The sequence below is a fragment of the Xiphophorus hellerii genome, chromosome 9 (assembly GCF_003331165.1).
Source record: "Xiphophorus hellerii strain 12219 chromosome 9, Xiphophorus_hellerii-4.1, whole genome shotgun sequence".
Taxonomy (NCBI): domain Eukaryota; kingdom Metazoa; phylum Chordata; class Actinopteri; order Cyprinodontiformes; family Poeciliidae; genus Xiphophorus; species Xiphophorus hellerii.
In genome coordinates, this window is record NC_045680.1 from 32,464,652 (window position 1) to 32,479,310 (window position 14,659).

The window sequence follows — 14,659 nt, forward strand, 5'->3', positions numbered from 1 at the left end:
ATTTTATTTAAAATACAACACTGAAAGTGGCTCATCCATAAATTTGGGTGACATCATATCTGAGCTGCTTAGTACTTCCTTTATGTGCTGATTGGAGCATTTCGTGGCCACAGTCATTTTTGAGAAATCATCTGCAGGCCAGGTTTGAAAGTTAGTTTAGTTTAATTAGCTCAGCTGTGCCTGGAGGGACTGAATAAATGTTTCCTTTACGCTCTAATAATCAGACAGAGTAATTTATTACAACTGTAATCAAATCAGTCTGGGTCCAGGTTCGGTGGCTCCTCCTCCTTGGCAACGTAGCTGTCACCATGGCTACCGTGCTACATGACCAGTTATTTTATTTTGAAAAGAACCGGTGCAGCAACAGCTCACCTGTCAGAACCCCGATCACACTGGTACATTTTGGAGAAACTGGATCTCAACAAAACTTTCCCTTCATCATCCCTTAAAAACAGAGGATCTAATATTTGGACCCACAGAGACAGAAGAACCGACCTCATTCCTAACAACCTGCTGATCCTCACCAAATTCTTCATCCACTCCTGTAAAAGGGAAAAACAGAAAACCTGACTTTTAATGGACAAACATTTCAGAACCTTAAAACTGATGAAAAACAAGCAGGGAGTAAATACAGCTCTATAATGACCTGCATTTATTTCTTTTTCTGTTTGGTTTTATCGTTCTGCTATCCCTCTGTTTGATGTCTGAAATTTTATTTATTTATACTTTTATTTTACTTTTTTTATTGTTATCTTATAATTATATGTGCCTTAAGCCTGTCAGACTTGATTTCCTCATGTATGTACATGTTACGTGATCTTGTACAATTGTTCGAAACGTTTAATAAAATAAAGAACCCGGTCAGGTTGGGCCCATATTTATGACATCATCAGTGCTCACTCCATCAGCTGCTTTCCTATTGGATGAAGCTACATGTGAAAAAGACCTGTTTGGATTCACGACAAAGTCAGAACCTGGATCCCGGTCCGAACAGAACCGAAAGAAGACGTGTTTTGATGAAAGACTGTGGTTTTTATTATACTAAGAATCATCTACAATATACAAACATTCACAATATTTTGTACAATCACTTTGTGCTTCTCCGGAAGGAGCAAACCGTAAGACAACAAGTTCACAGAATTAGTCATAAAAATAAGTTCATACTCAACAACGGTATATTTAGCTCTAACTCTATCATTTACAGTTTCACCTCAAAATAAAATAATACAATATTATTGTTTATTCTTAACGGGGGAGATGGAGGAACCCTTACAGCTGGACAGGTTATTAATATCATGGTAATTATATTTAACACTCACACACACCTGATCATGTGAAACACACTGCAAACATGGCGGCTACAAGACAACACCTGCTAAACGGGCGGAGCCTCCTCACGCTCCAATGATTGACTAAAAACAGCTTCAGAGTGACGCCATCATGAGGCTCGGCTGCAGGCTGAGAGGAACCGTCCGGTCCGGACCGGACCGGACCGGACCGGACCGGACCGGGATGGACCACGAACCGGATGAACTGGCCGGAACTGTTCTTTCCTGAGCTGAACAGTCTGGAATGATCTGACCCACTTCAGGCAAAACTGCGGTGGACTGACTCGGGTCTGGATCGACTTTTATATCTCTTCACATGACGAGTCTGGATGCTGGAGGTCAGATGGAGACTAATCAGTGCTGAGTTTAATGTTCAGCAGGCGACTCGAGTTAACGAGGACTCATGGCTTGGCAGGTGACTCGTTGAACGATGAGTCAATGTTCAGCTGGTGACCATTAATGTCAAGTTTAGAAGTTGAGAATATGGGAAATGTCTCTGTCCGGTGCTACTGTCAGAGGTCAGAGGTCAGAGCGGGGGTGGGGGCACAGGAAAAGTGGGTAAAAAAAACGCTAGCCAGAACAGGAGACTTGACAGGTATGCAGGTGACTCATATTGACCTGTAGTTGTACCTCTCGGTGTTTGGCCTACTTCGTTGTTTTCCTGAGCAGAGTGGAGCTCATTGGGCCCATCAGGTGTTAGAAGGTTTTCTGCTGTCAGCCTCATCATGGCTTTAACTGCAGCTGGACGTTCTGGTCGCATCGGGGTTCAGGACGTTCCAGCGGTTCAGTGGAAATACAAAAATCTTGGGAGGTGCGGACACAGAAAGGACAGCAGCCACTAAGTGCTACTCATCTGTACGGTCTGCAGGGGGCATTGTGGGCTGTCCTAAACTGATTCGCTACTGTCATTTGAATGCAGAACCAATGGACCGGCCAGGTTAAGGCGGGACGGGACCTCCAGCGGTCAGCCGGCCTCAGGTACACGGACGAAGCGGTTTCCTGGATGTCAGCAGGAGTGATAACTGACGGCTCACAAACGTGGACTGAAGCAGAGCGGGTGTGGAGGAATGTCTCAACAGTCGGAATATCGGATCTTTTTATGTCACCTACAGCTCAGGGTGGGGGGAGGTGGACCGATGATCAGCAGCATTTCTGAGGTAGCTGGGCAGGCTTGTCGGTCAGTCTGGTGGTCTTAGATCCAGGAGCTACTGGTGCCTCCACGTCCACGCGTTCAGACATCTTTACACAGATGATGTCTACCAGGCGCTCAAAAACCTGACGCACATTGATGTTCTCCTTGGCACTCGCCTCATAGTACTCAAACCCTGCAGGAGACAGGCAAAGGTCACACCAGAAGTCTCCAGTCTGTGGTTGGAAAGCCTGGTTTACCAAACTTTGACCTGTGATGTTTCTGCTGAAAATATTTCTAGAAATGTTTAGTGGAAGGTCTCTGAAAAGGTCTTACTGGGTCAGTAATTGCTCAAAATCTCTAAAAGTACCACTTGGCGTACCTCCAGTCCTCCAGAGGTACCATCCTGCAGCTTTCAGGGTTCATTCCCACCAGTCCCGTTCAGTCCGCTTTAACCCAACTCCAGTCCGTCTGCCTAGTCAAAGTTCAGTTTGGTTGGTGAGGTGTGAATGCTAACCAACCTCTGAACTCTGGTCCTTCAAACCTCGGTCTGGGTTCGGTTGAAGTGAACTCTGGTTTGGCTTGAATGTGAACGCCAAGCGGACCAGAGACCGCTCCAAAAACAGGAAGTGAACTACAGCACAGTGTATTCTGGGTAAATACAACCAAAGCTAACGTGCTAGCCTTGCGCTAGCAGCAGAAATGGCTCCTGGTCTTCAGCCAAAGACTAAAGAGAAATCCTCCAACACTAAAATCTGACGCCTCCATCTTGTTTCCATCTGGTGAAGAAGGAAGTTGCTCTCAGTGTCTTCAGAGGTTTTTGTGTCATTTCCTTCAGTGGTTCTTGGTGCAGCGCCCCCACAGGCCAGGAGGGGAACAGGTTGGTTTGACTCAGAGCAGAGAGAAAGAGAACTGGATTTTCAGCCATTTGGTTCAGGGATGTCTCTAAAAGCTGCAGGATAGTACCTTAGGACCTGGTCCCCTGGTTGACTGACATCAAACTGAAAACACTGTAGATCACTATTGAGACAATAAAGTATTCAGGAATGCCCTGATAACAAATTATCCTGACTACTGTGAGTTATTATTTCCTTCTAAAACTAACTAATGCACACCTAGCTGGTCTGCCAGGTGTTTTCCTTTCTCAGGTGGTACCACTCTCTCCTCATCCATGTCACACTTGTTGCCCACCATGATGACCTGGGCGTTGTCCCACGAGTACGTCTTGATCTGGGTGGCCCTGTGGACACAGAGCGACAGCTAGCTGGAAGCGATTCACACCTACTGACATCACGATGCAAGCCAGGATCTGACCAATCCCCTACCAGTCCTGGACCGCATTGAACGACTCCTCGTTGGTGATGTCATACATGAGGATGAAGCCCATGGCTCCTCGGTAGTAAGCCGTGGTGATGGTGCGATAGCGCTCCTGCCCCGCGGTGTCCTGAACACAAACAGGAAATGAAAGGACCATTCGGGTTCTGGTTCTGGTCTAATTCCTGGTGGACATAAAGACCTCCAGAGACGAGCTTTCAAGAAGCATCAAGACGTGGCGCCTGAACCAGGGGCCCCGCTCCCAAACCAAACTAATGGAGCCCAGAGCTAGAATGGCCTGAGAGTAAAACACCTGCTGCAGCGTCATGGCGATGACTAAAGCTCCCATGATGCTCTCCTCCAGGAACGACTGCAGCTGCTCCACACATCTGAGGATTCAGTCTATTTTTACTCCTCACACGGCTGTTACACACACGCAAGCCTACCCACACAAACACTTACACACACACACACACACCCCAACACACACACAAACACATGCCTACATCCCTGCATATCTGCTGGATCTCCATGCGTTCAGCCTAACACGTGTCCCTTTAATTATCTCCAAAGACGACGCCGTTTAAGTCTGTTTTTGTCTTTATCTCTGTGTGAGTGAAGCAGTAGGGAAGTGAGCATGAAGACTTGTTGCCATGGCAACAACATACCTACCAAAGACCAGCACAGCAGCGAGCAACTCTGTCACAGCAGAAAAACATGTCTCAATCCACACAGTTGGAGGTTCCTACTGAGAGCTCCTACTGAGGGTTCCTACTGAGAGTTCCTACTGAGGGTTCCTACTGAAGTTTCCTACTGAAGTTTCCTACTGAGGGTTCCTACTGAGAGTTCCTACTGAGGGTTCCTACTGAAGGTTCCTACTCAGGGTTCCTACTGAGAGTTCCTACTGAAGGTTCCTACTGAGGGTTCCTACTGAGAGTTCCTACTGAGGGTTCCTACTGAAGGTTCCTACTGAGGGTTCCTACTGAGAGTTCCTACTGAGAGTTCCTACTGAGGGTTCCTACTGAGAGTTCCTACTGAAGGTTCCTACTGAAGGTTTCTACTGAAGGTTCCTACTGAGAGTTCCTACTGAAGGTTCCTACTGAGGGTTCCTACTGAGGGTTCCTACTGAAGGTTCATACTGAGGGTTCCTACTGAGAGTTCCTACTTAGGGTTCCTACTGAAGGTTCCTACTGAGAGTTCCTACTGAAGGTTCCTACTCAGGGTTCCTACTGAGAGTTCCTACTGAGGGTTCCTACTGAAGGTTCCTACTGAGGGTTCCTACTGAGAGTTCCTACTGAGGGTTCCTACTGAAGGTTCCTACTGAGAGTTCCTACTGAAGGTTCCTACTCAGGGTTCCTACTGAGAGTTCCTACTGAGGGTTCCTACTGAAGGTTCCTACTGAGGGTTCCTACTGAAGGTTCCTACTCAGGGTTCCTACTGAGAGTTCCTACTGAAGGTTCCTACTGAGAGTTCCTACTGAGGGTTCCTACTGAAGGTTCCTACTGAGGGTTCCTACTGAAGGTTCCCACTGAAGGTTTCTACTGTAGGTTCCTAGTGAAGGTTCCTACTCAGGGTTCCTACTGAGAGTTCCTACTGAGGGTTCTTACTGAAGGTTCCTACTGAGGGTTCCTACTGAAGGTTCCTACTGAGGGTTCCTACTGAGGGTTCCTACTGAAGGTTTCTACTGAAGGTTCCTACTGAGGGTTCCTACTGAAGGTTCCTACTGAGAGTTCCTACTGAGGGTTCCTACTGAAGGTTCCTACTGAGAGTTCCTACTGAGGGTTCCTACTGAGAGTTCCTACTGAGGGTTCCTACTGAAGGTTCTACTGAGGGTTCCTACTGAGGGTTCCTACTGTAGGTTCCTACTGAGAGTTCCTACTGAGGGTTCCTACTGAAGGTTCTACTGAGGGTTCCTACTGAGGGTTCCTACTGTAGGTTACTACTGAGAGTACTTACTGAGGGTTCCTATTGTAGGTTCCTACTGTAGGTTCCTACTGAGAGTACTTACTGAGGGTTCCTATTGTAGGTTCCTACTGTAGGTTCCTACTGAGGGTTCCTACTGAAGGTTCCCACTGAGGGTTCCTACTGAAGGTTCCCACTGAGGGTTCCTAGTCCTCCTTTCCCTATTCATTCTGAAGTAAGTCTCATTCAGCCTATGGCTGCACTCCAAACTGAAGCTCCGCCCTCCAACCTGCAACCCGCCCCACCAGTCAGAAGCTCCTCCGTGTTCACGATTAAGCTCCGCCCCCTCCTCACCCAGATCTGCAGCTTGATCCTCTTGTCGTTGCGGTAAACGGTCTTGACCTTGAAGTCGATGCCGACGGTGCTGACGAAGGAGTTGCTGAAGGAGTCGTCGGCGTAGCGGAACAGGAACGACGTCTTCCCAACGCTGCTGTTCCCGATGATCAGCAGCTTGAACATGTAGTCAAAGTTCTGGTCGGATCCGTCCCGTTGGCCGTAGCGCTGGTCTGCCTTCGCCATCTGGGGGCGCAAGAGGACAAGTCATATGATCGCTGTATTGACGGCCACTTCTACCAGGCATAACATTACGATCACCCATTACCTGCCTGCAGCAGAACTTCCTGTTTCCCTGATTAATGAAGGAAAACTGGTCAGAACTGCTGATGATTCTGATGCCGGGACAGGAAGTGGTCGGTCTGCAACAGGAAATGGTCAGACTGGTATCTGGTGTGGGTTGAGCTGGTTCCTGAGGAGGAAGGTCCAGTTGGACCTCATGTCAGGAAAGTTGTGCTGTGTTTGGTTCTAGAGACGAACCCTTTTATACCTGCTTTCATTAGGCTGCTGAATTACTTCATGGTTTTAGTTACATGACAGCAGCTTGTAAATGTTTTTATAAATGGTTTTAGTTTGCCGTCTGCAAAGTCGTTACTGTAAACAAGTTATTGTTTGGCAGTTAATCAGGATAAAATATATTGTTTTGTAGCTATTTTGTCCCTATATTTTAAAATATTTTAGTTTAATTACACTCTTTTTATTATTATTAAACTTTGCTAAATAGATGTGGGATTGATTGTAATAGCTGTGTAATATTAGTGTTTATTAATCATATCCTATCAGTTCAGTGACACATTGTGGCTGATATTTAATAAAGTCTGTCATACAGCAGATTCATGCACAAAAAAGAGTCACACTGATCTGTATTAGTCTTTAATTTAATTCCAATAAAAACCTATTTACTGTTTTATTCTTACAAACCTCTGTATTTAAAATATTTTAACAGGTAGGATATTCTAGTAAAGGATTAGTGCAAACATCTACAGCTTTTCATTTTAAACAGGTAGATATTCAGATGAAGGAAGTCATCTTCTTGTGGTTTCGTCATGGATAGAAATTGTTCCGATGCTAAGCTAACCATAACTGCTAAGCTTCCACTTGAGTCACTCAAATATTGTTATTCAATATATTTAACATTAACAACCCGCTATAGTTTTCTGACTGTAAACATGACGGTAGCAGCTTTGGACGGGTAGCACAGACAGATAGACTTAGCTATCTATCCGTGCTACTGTAGGAAAATCTGACGAGGTAGCACAGATTGTCAGAACACCAGAACCATGAACACCTGAGGAACATTGTGTAGTCGGATTGGACCCTGAGCTCAGAACTCCACAGGTGAACCTGAAGCTTACATGCTTGCAACCAGGCAACTGGGCAACAAGGCAACCGGGCAACCAGGACACCAGCAGGAGATGTGCAGATGTTCCTGCTGAAGCGTCAGATGAACATTTGTCTGGTGGTTTCCAACCGTCATGGAGTCCAGAGGTTCTGACTCAGAGGTTCTGATGGTTCTGGAGGTTTTGACTCAGACCAGAACTGTACCGCCATCATGCATTCTTTAGGTGAAACTCCGGTCATGCGACTGATCAGTGCCTTGTTGTCATGGACACCAGCTGGATCCATCCCATCAGAACCATGACCTGGTTCTGATGCAGGACTCTCAGGAGGTTCCGGACGCTCGGTCCCACCTGAGCACCGTCACCATGGAGACAAGCTCAGCAGCAGCTCAGCGGTTTCCTAGTGAAAACAGGAAGCTGTTTCAGAACCGAGTCCGAACCCGCTGGGTCACTGCGGTTCTGGTTGGGTTCTGCAGCTGGAGCAGCTGGACCCATCAGAGCACGAGGTCACCTGTCCACCATCAACTGGTTCTGGTTCTCTAAACCTAGAGACAGAAACGTCTGCAGAAGTTCTGATGGGTCAGCTTGATTAGAAGGTTCTGTTCTGTACTGGTTCTGGGGCTGCAGAGACCAGAACCCTGCAGAAAGCACCAACAGAACCAACAGAACCGCGACCAGACAGAATCAGGTTCTGATCCAGATTGTTTGGATCAGAGAAGATCAGACTCCACCCTGGGTTCGGTTCGGTTCTGGTTCGGTGTAGATGTGCGGCGGGCTCACCTCAGCTGGGCGGGTCCGATGCGCGCTCCCTGCAGCAGAATAAAACCCAGAGCGGTTCCGGACCGGAACACAATCAGAACCAGCAGCTCCGCTTCAGCCGAACCGAGTCGCTCTTCGCGCGCGCGCGGCTTCACGCGGACCTGCTGAATGGTGAGAGGCGGCAGCCAATCAGAGAGCGGCTCCGTGCCGCGCGCGGTGACTCATGGCTGCTCCGGAGTCCATCTGAGGCACGCGCACGCGCTCACGCGCACGCGCGGGTTGAGACTGAAGATGAAAAAAAAAGAGAAACAGAAGCAGAAAATGGAAGAAAGAAAAACCTGAGAAAAATAAAGTAAAACATGTTTAGAAATAAACAGGAAACGAACCGAAAAGTTCAAACCGAGACAGAAACGATCAGATGTTCTGGACGGGTTCAGTCCGGACTTAAAGGAAAATGTTCCTGATCAATATCTGGATTATTAATCACACACTGAGGAGAAAAATGCCACGAACGAACGAACGAACGAACGAATGAATGAATGAATGAGTCTAACTGTTGGGGCGCCAGCTGTGAGTTGAACATCAGAACCAGGAAGTCTTGATGGAGGTTTCCCTTAAAGGGCCGGTGTCGAGTAAAAACAATTTTTAATCTTTAGATTATGTTTCTCCCAGGAGTGTCACTTTGATTATTTCATGATTGAGAAGTCTTTTAATCTCCATGGCAACCATTCACCTGGGTGGCCGTAGCCCCGCCTTCAAAGCGCCGCTCCTCCCCCTCTCAGCTCCTTCAGACTAGCCAGCAGCAGTTAGCAAACAGCTGCTATTATAGGAGCTGCTGATCAGATCAGCGCTGGTAGAAACATTAAAGGGTTAATAGAGGAGCCATGTTGGAATGACTTCCTGGAGGCGGAGCTTCAGGAAGAGCAGGAAGTCTTAAAGAGACAGAGGCCCAATTTCAAGATGCTAAATCAGGAAGTAAAAATTCTGATATAACATTTTTATAGGTAACATAGTTACTTGATTATGCTTAAATCATTTTATAGCATGTATAATTATATGTTTTGTTCTATCATGTATGTAAATGTGATGTTGTGAAGCACTTTGCTCAGCTGAGGTTGTTGTAAATGTTGACCTGGAAAACAGATAATTATGCTTCTTTAAGGAGTAGAATTATTATAATTATTGTAATTATAGAATATTTGGCATCAAGGATAAAGCCCCCCCCCCCATGTCAAGGTTATAACATCAGTTTAATCAGCAGCTGTTGTTTAAAAAAGAAGCAATAACAAAATGGTCAAATAAATAAATAAACTAGGTCTTCTTGCACCGTTTGTGTTGGTTTTTAATCACCAAGAGAATCAGTCTGGTTCCAACTTTTGTCATTTAAGCCTGACAATTAAAAGTCACCAAACAGGTTTCCAACACGTTGTGTGTATTTATGATTTTTCATTGCTGATATCAGAGGATGGAAGCTGCTGACAGCAGGACACAAACAATTAAGACTTACTGAAAGGATGAGAGTATAGGCTTTCTGGAAAATCACATTATAATGTCAAATATGACAGATTACTTAATAAAAGAAATTTCTACACTCTATCACATATAACAATCTTTGAGAATTTGGAAACATTTGCTCTTTATTTGCCAAAGTTATGAGGAGGAAACTAAATATTTCAGCTGCCTGAAATGACCTGTTCCCTGTTCAACGCTCTTTGGGGGGAACGGATTATTTCAGGCAGCTAAAATAATTGGTTCCCCCCTCATAACTTTGGCAAAGAATGAGCAAATCTTACCAAAATCACGAGATTTATTGTTGATGAAGAATAAGCACAGTTAAAGACTTGCTGGTAAATTAATTTGTTCCCATGTTATTAGAGGAGGAACAGAAGTCAAAGGTCGGACCCGCCTCTCTGGTTGCAGTACGCGCTCACGACACAGGGGGGCAGACAAGACCGGTTCCCTGAACTTTAATGAGCCACAGTCTGAGCCGCTTCCTGTCGCCGGGTGGCGCTGTTTCCGCCTCCTGACGCAGAAGAAGAACGCAGAGCGCGCTGATTGGCTGCAGTCGGGGGCGTGCAGCGGAGAGCACAGATGGCGGCGGTGACCAGAAGATCCTTCAGCGCTCTCAGAGTTCTGGTGAGGAGCAAACCGAGCCGGAACCACGCCGAAACGAACCCGAACCACACTGGAACCCAACCAGGCCGCTCTGCTTTTTAGCGCCTGCGCGGCTGACGCTAAAAGCTGCTGGTGACGCAGGCATTACGTCACTGCGGTGCTAACTGAGGCTAACTGGGTTGTGATGGTCTGGGTCCGGGTCGGTTCCGTTCTGGAGCAACGGACAGCGGGTTCTGTCTGTCCCGAACCGAACCGGTGGGCTCCCCTGAGCTGCTGGTTCCGGTAGAGTCCAGTGGTTGATGGTGCATTCATGTTCTGTCAGAGGTTCTGCTGCTGACGGCTCGGTCCAGTTGGATCCCAGCCTGAAGAAAGCAGCAGCTGTTGGTCATAATGTTCTGCCTGCTCTGGGACGTGGAGAGGGTTCCGTTAGAACCCGAACCCAACTCCGGATTTATCCAGTCAGTTTTTCCAGAACTTTTCCAGGTTCTGCTCAGATTCTCCCACTTTGTTTAGATCTTTAGTCCCTGATCTTCAATCCGGTTCTGGGAATCACTTCATAGAACCAGAACCGGAAGAAGGTTGGGACTGGACCCGGAGCCGGTACCGGACCGCTGAGGCCCGGATCTTAAAACAACAGCAACGAGGGAAACCCTGAGATGAAACTATGACAACAGCAACAAACAGCAATCTGATCATACCGATCAGGAGGGAGTTGACCCATTGCAGGCACGGCAGTGAATGTTGCCATGGTGATGCCAGATGCCCTCCCAGGCCGGCCCACAGGAAGCGGTGGAATCATCAGATAATTGAAGCGTTTCACTCAAACGTTGGAAGTCCAGAAAGTTTTCACATCGGGGCAATAAATGAATAAATGAAGCTGCAATATTCAGAGAGCAACTAGGAGACGTGTCGACGTTCAATCTGCCCGACGGAGGAATTTAAAACCTCAAATTAAAATCATGTTAATATGTATAAGCTGGTTTTGGGGTCAGGGTAGTTCCTGGAGGTTTTCTCTCCAAGACATTTTCCTGAGGTCCATTTGAGATCAGGAGCAGATTGTTGTTTCTAACTGAACCGTTAATCACATCCCACTGAAATCCAGTTCTGGTTCTGACCCGGTGACTGTGGTTCTGGTTCTCTCTGCCAGCTGACCCAGCAGTACCGCCGGAGGAGTTTTGGACCCCAGAACCTGAGGCTGAGCAGAACCGAATCGGCGCCGTCCAGATGGGCCGCGTCGCTGCAGACGTCCTGCAACAGGACGCTGCAGACCACCGTGGGTAAGTCCAAACCGGTTCCAGTCTGGGTCATCCCCCGTCCTGGAGGATGCAATAGCTATGGCGACCTGCAGCCACAACAACGGCGGCTGACGGCGTCTCTGTCCCGCAGAGCGGCGCCGACCCGTGGTCCAGTTCAAGCTGTCTGACATTGGAGAGGGCATCATGGAGGTCACGGTCAAGGAGTGGTAGGAACCAGGCCCGGTTCTGCTGGGCCGCAGCAGCTTCCATTAGCTTCTAATAGCTTCCATCGGCTCCCATTAGCTCGCACTAGTTCCTGTTACCTTCCTTTAGTTCAGGTTTGCTAATCACATGAAATCTTTGAAGTCATGTGACCTCCTGACCAGCCGTTCCACCTGGTCTCACCTGTCTCAGGTACGTGAAGGAGGGGGACAGGGTGTCTCAGTTTGACAGCATCTGCGAGGTCCAGAGCGACAAAGCGTCCGTCACCATCACCAGCCGCTACGACGGCGTCATCAGGAGGCTGTACTATGAAGCCGACGCCACCGCCCTGGTGGGCAAGCCGCTGGTGGACATCGAGACGGAGTCTGCATCAGGTGAGGTGCCGCCGTCCGTTCCGCCCTGTCCCGTCCGTCCCATCGGGACCACTAGTCTCTGACGTCCGTCCCCCAGAGCTGAGCCAGGAGGATGTGGTGGAGACGCCCGCCATGGCCCGTGAGGAGCACACCCACCAAGAGATCAAAGGTCACAAGACCCAGGCCACGCCCGCCGTCCGCCGCCTCGCCATGGAGAACAACGTGAGTCCGTCCCCAGGTCCCTGTCCATCGTGTCCGTCCCGTCATTCCTGAGCCGATATGGCGGCTCTGACCGCCAGATGATCCAGAGATGGACCTGAGGAGTCTGTCCGCGGCGGACAGGAGGTCCAGAGCAGGTATGTGATGTCTCTGCTGCGTCCCCTCAGATCAAGCTCAGTGAAGTGGTGGGGACGGGGAAGGATGGACGCATCCTGAAGGAGGACATCCTGAACTTCCTGGCCAAGCAGACCGGCGCCATCTTGCCTCCAGCTCCGCTTTTCCAGGAGGTCCAGACGCCAGGCCCCGCCCCCGCCGCTGCACCGCCCCTCAGCGCCCCAGCTGCGGTCAGACCTCCACCTGCGGCCCCAAGACCCGTCTTCACCGGGAAGGACGTGACAGAGCCGCTCAAAGGTCAGACCCGTTGGACCAGAACTCGGTACCGGGTCATGTGACGTCAGCTGGGTCATGCGGCTTCCTTGTTTGTCTGCAGGTTTCCACAAAGCCATGGTGAAGACGATGACAGCGGCGCTGAAGATCCCTCACTTTGGTTACTGTGACGAGGTCGACCTGAGCCGATTGGTTCTGCTGCGGTCCGAACTGAAGCCGGTCGCCGAGAGACGCGGCATCAAACTCAGCTACCTGCCCTTCTTCATCAAGGTGAGCGCATAGCTCAGACCGCAGCTGGTTGGCTAACGAGCGGAGCTGCTGGTTGGTTCAGCGATGTTGTGATTGGCTGAACTCTCTCTCAGGCCGCCTCCCTCAGCCTGCTTCACTTCCCCATCCTGAACTCCACGCTGGACGAAGGCTGCCAGAACATCACCTTCAAGGTGAGGCGGTCAGCAGGGCCCGTGTGGCAACGCATTACTGACACGGCTACATGTCGCTGACGCTGCGTCTCGGCAGGCGTCCCATAACATCGGCGTTGCCATGGACACCAGCCAGGGCCTGCTGGTCCCCAGCGTGAAGAGCGTCCAGCTGCTCAGTGTTTTCCAGGTGGCCCAGGAGTTGACCCAGCTGCAGGCGCTGGGCGCCGCTGGCCAGCTGGGGACAGCCGAGCTGAGCGGGGGAACCTTCACTCTGTCCAACATCGGATCGGTGAGTCCGCCGGGCTTCCCGACTCCAACCAGGTCCGACCCGGTCCGACCGCTCTGTGTTTCTGTCTCAGATCGGAGGGACGTACGCCAAGCCGGTCATTCTTCCTCCAGAGGTCGCCATCGGAGCACTGGGGAAAATCCAGGTTGGTTCCAGAACCGGCTGAAGTGTTGGTCCAGACCGGGGTCAACCCTTCAGGCGGGGTCACATGGAGGCCATGAGCGCCCTCAACTGGAGGCAGTAAAACTATTCCAGCTGCGGGCGACGAATCCTCCTGAAGATGAAAACCTGATCTGATTTAATAATTGCTCAGCAAACGGTCCTCAGTTTTCATCATGAAACGTGTGAATGATCTGACCCTAGCAGCCAGGTGAAACCAGGTGTTCCTGATCCGCCAATCAGAGCGAGGATCCGTCCGGGGGGATTCTGATTGGTTCTCCAGGTTTGATTGGTGTTTCCTTCCAGGTTCTGCCGCGGTTCGGCCCAGACGGTCAAGTGAAGGCAGCCCACATCATGAAGGTGAGCTGGTCAGCAGATCACCGCCTCATCGACGGCGCCACCATGTGTCGCTTCTCCAACCTGTGGCGGGAGTACCTGGAGAACCCGGCCAGCATGCTTCTGGACCTGAAATAGACACTTTTACCCATCAGCCCCGGGGAGGCCGGCCCCTCGAGCCCACGGCCCCGCCCATTCCACTCCTTCACTTCCTGTTTGTGTCTGAGGCCTTCCTGTCGCTCCGTAGCTTCCTTGTTGCCTTTGAGCAGGACCCTGGGGGGCGGTTACCATGACGACCAAGCAGACACCGGGAGATCCAGAATCATTCGGCAGGAGAACCGGACCGGTTCCCCACACCCACAGGTCCAATTCACATGACCTGACCAGCTGACCTTTCAGGGTCCGCCCCCTCTTTCTGTTGCACTGGAACTAGTGGGGGCCGCATAACCGTGGTTACGGCTGGCGTCCCATGTTGGTCCTTCATGTCCCGCGTGTCTTTGGTGCTTCCCCGGGTCAAAGGTCAGCTGCAAAGTCTGGCCCGGTGGCTCTGGGACCTGGAGGGCGCAGTAGGACCCGGTTTGCCTCAACGGGTTGGGAGCCGGGCTGGTTCAGAACCAGAGCGTCTCCTGATGATGGGGTGGTCGGTGTCGCCGCCCTGCTGGCAGCTCCAGGGTCCTGCTCCGGTCACATTCATTAAAGCTTTTCTATGTTTAGTGGGAAGATCTCAATAAAGCTGCTGAAAACACTTCCTCTCTGGTTCTGG

The 14,659-nt window shown here is 49.8% G+C and overlaps 2 protein-coding genes and 1 long non-coding RNA gene across 8 annotated transcripts; 2 read left to right on the top strand and 1 right to left on the bottom strand.

Moving 5' to 3' along the window:
• Positions 1 to 1,009: 1,009 nt before the first annotated feature.
• On the bottom strand, positions 1,010 to 8,431 carry rab3b (RAB3B, member RAS oncogene family). 3 transcript variants are annotated; one of them, XM_032572748.1, is made up of 7 exons: positions 8,187 to 8,431; positions 7,422 to 7,806; positions 6,335 to 6,428; positions 6,028 to 6,252; positions 3,783 to 3,901; positions 3,573 to 3,697; positions 1,010 to 2,653 (listed from the first exon to the last, which is right to left on the bottom strand). In XM_032572748.1, exons 2-7 carry the CDS (start codon positions 7,541 to 7,543, stop codon positions 2,469 to 2,471), a joined length of 870 nt encoding a protein of 289 aa, XP_032428639.1. In that variant the 5' UTR covers positions 7,544 to 7,806; positions 8,187 to 8,431; the 3' UTR covers positions 1,010 to 2,468. The 3 variants fall into 3 exon arrangements, with proteins under 3 accessions (XP_032428639.1, XP_032428642.1, XP_032428640.1); XM_032572751.1 differs by lacking the exon at positions 7,422 to 7,806 and having other exon boundaries at positions 8,187 to 8,411; XM_032572749.1 differs by lacking the exons at positions 6,335 to 6,428; positions 7,422 to 7,806 and having other exon boundaries at positions 8,187 to 8,404.
• Positions 4,912 to 6,020, top strand: LOC116726168 (uncharacterized). 4 transcript variants are annotated; one of them, XR_004340556.1, is made up of 3 exons: positions 4,912 to 5,305; positions 5,384 to 5,655; positions 5,798 to 6,020. It is a non-coding gene; the product is annotated as an uncharacterized LOC116726168 (long non-coding RNA). The 4 variants fall into 4 exon arrangements; XR_004340557.1 differs by having other exon boundaries at positions 4,912 to 5,292; XR_004340559.1 differs by having other exon boundaries at positions 4,912 to 5,279.
• A 1,751-nt stretch (positions 8,432 to 10,182) lies between the features above and the next one.
• Positions 10,183 to 14,641, top strand: dbt (dihydrolipoamide branched chain transacylase E2). Its single transcript, XM_032571821.1, has 11 exons — positions 10,183 to 10,301; positions 11,428 to 11,557; positions 11,667 to 11,742; positions 11,930 to 12,111; positions 12,188 to 12,312; positions 12,477 to 12,720; positions 12,800 to 12,966; positions 13,059 to 13,136; positions 13,213 to 13,404; positions 13,475 to 13,546; positions 13,867 to 14,641. Exons 1-11 carry the CDS (start codon positions 10,257 to 10,259, stop codon positions 14,032 to 14,034), a joined length of 1,479 nt encoding a protein of 492 aa, XP_032427712.1. The 5' UTR covers positions 10,183 to 10,256; the 3' UTR covers positions 14,035 to 14,641.
• Positions 14,642 to 14,659: the final 18 nt, after the last annotated feature.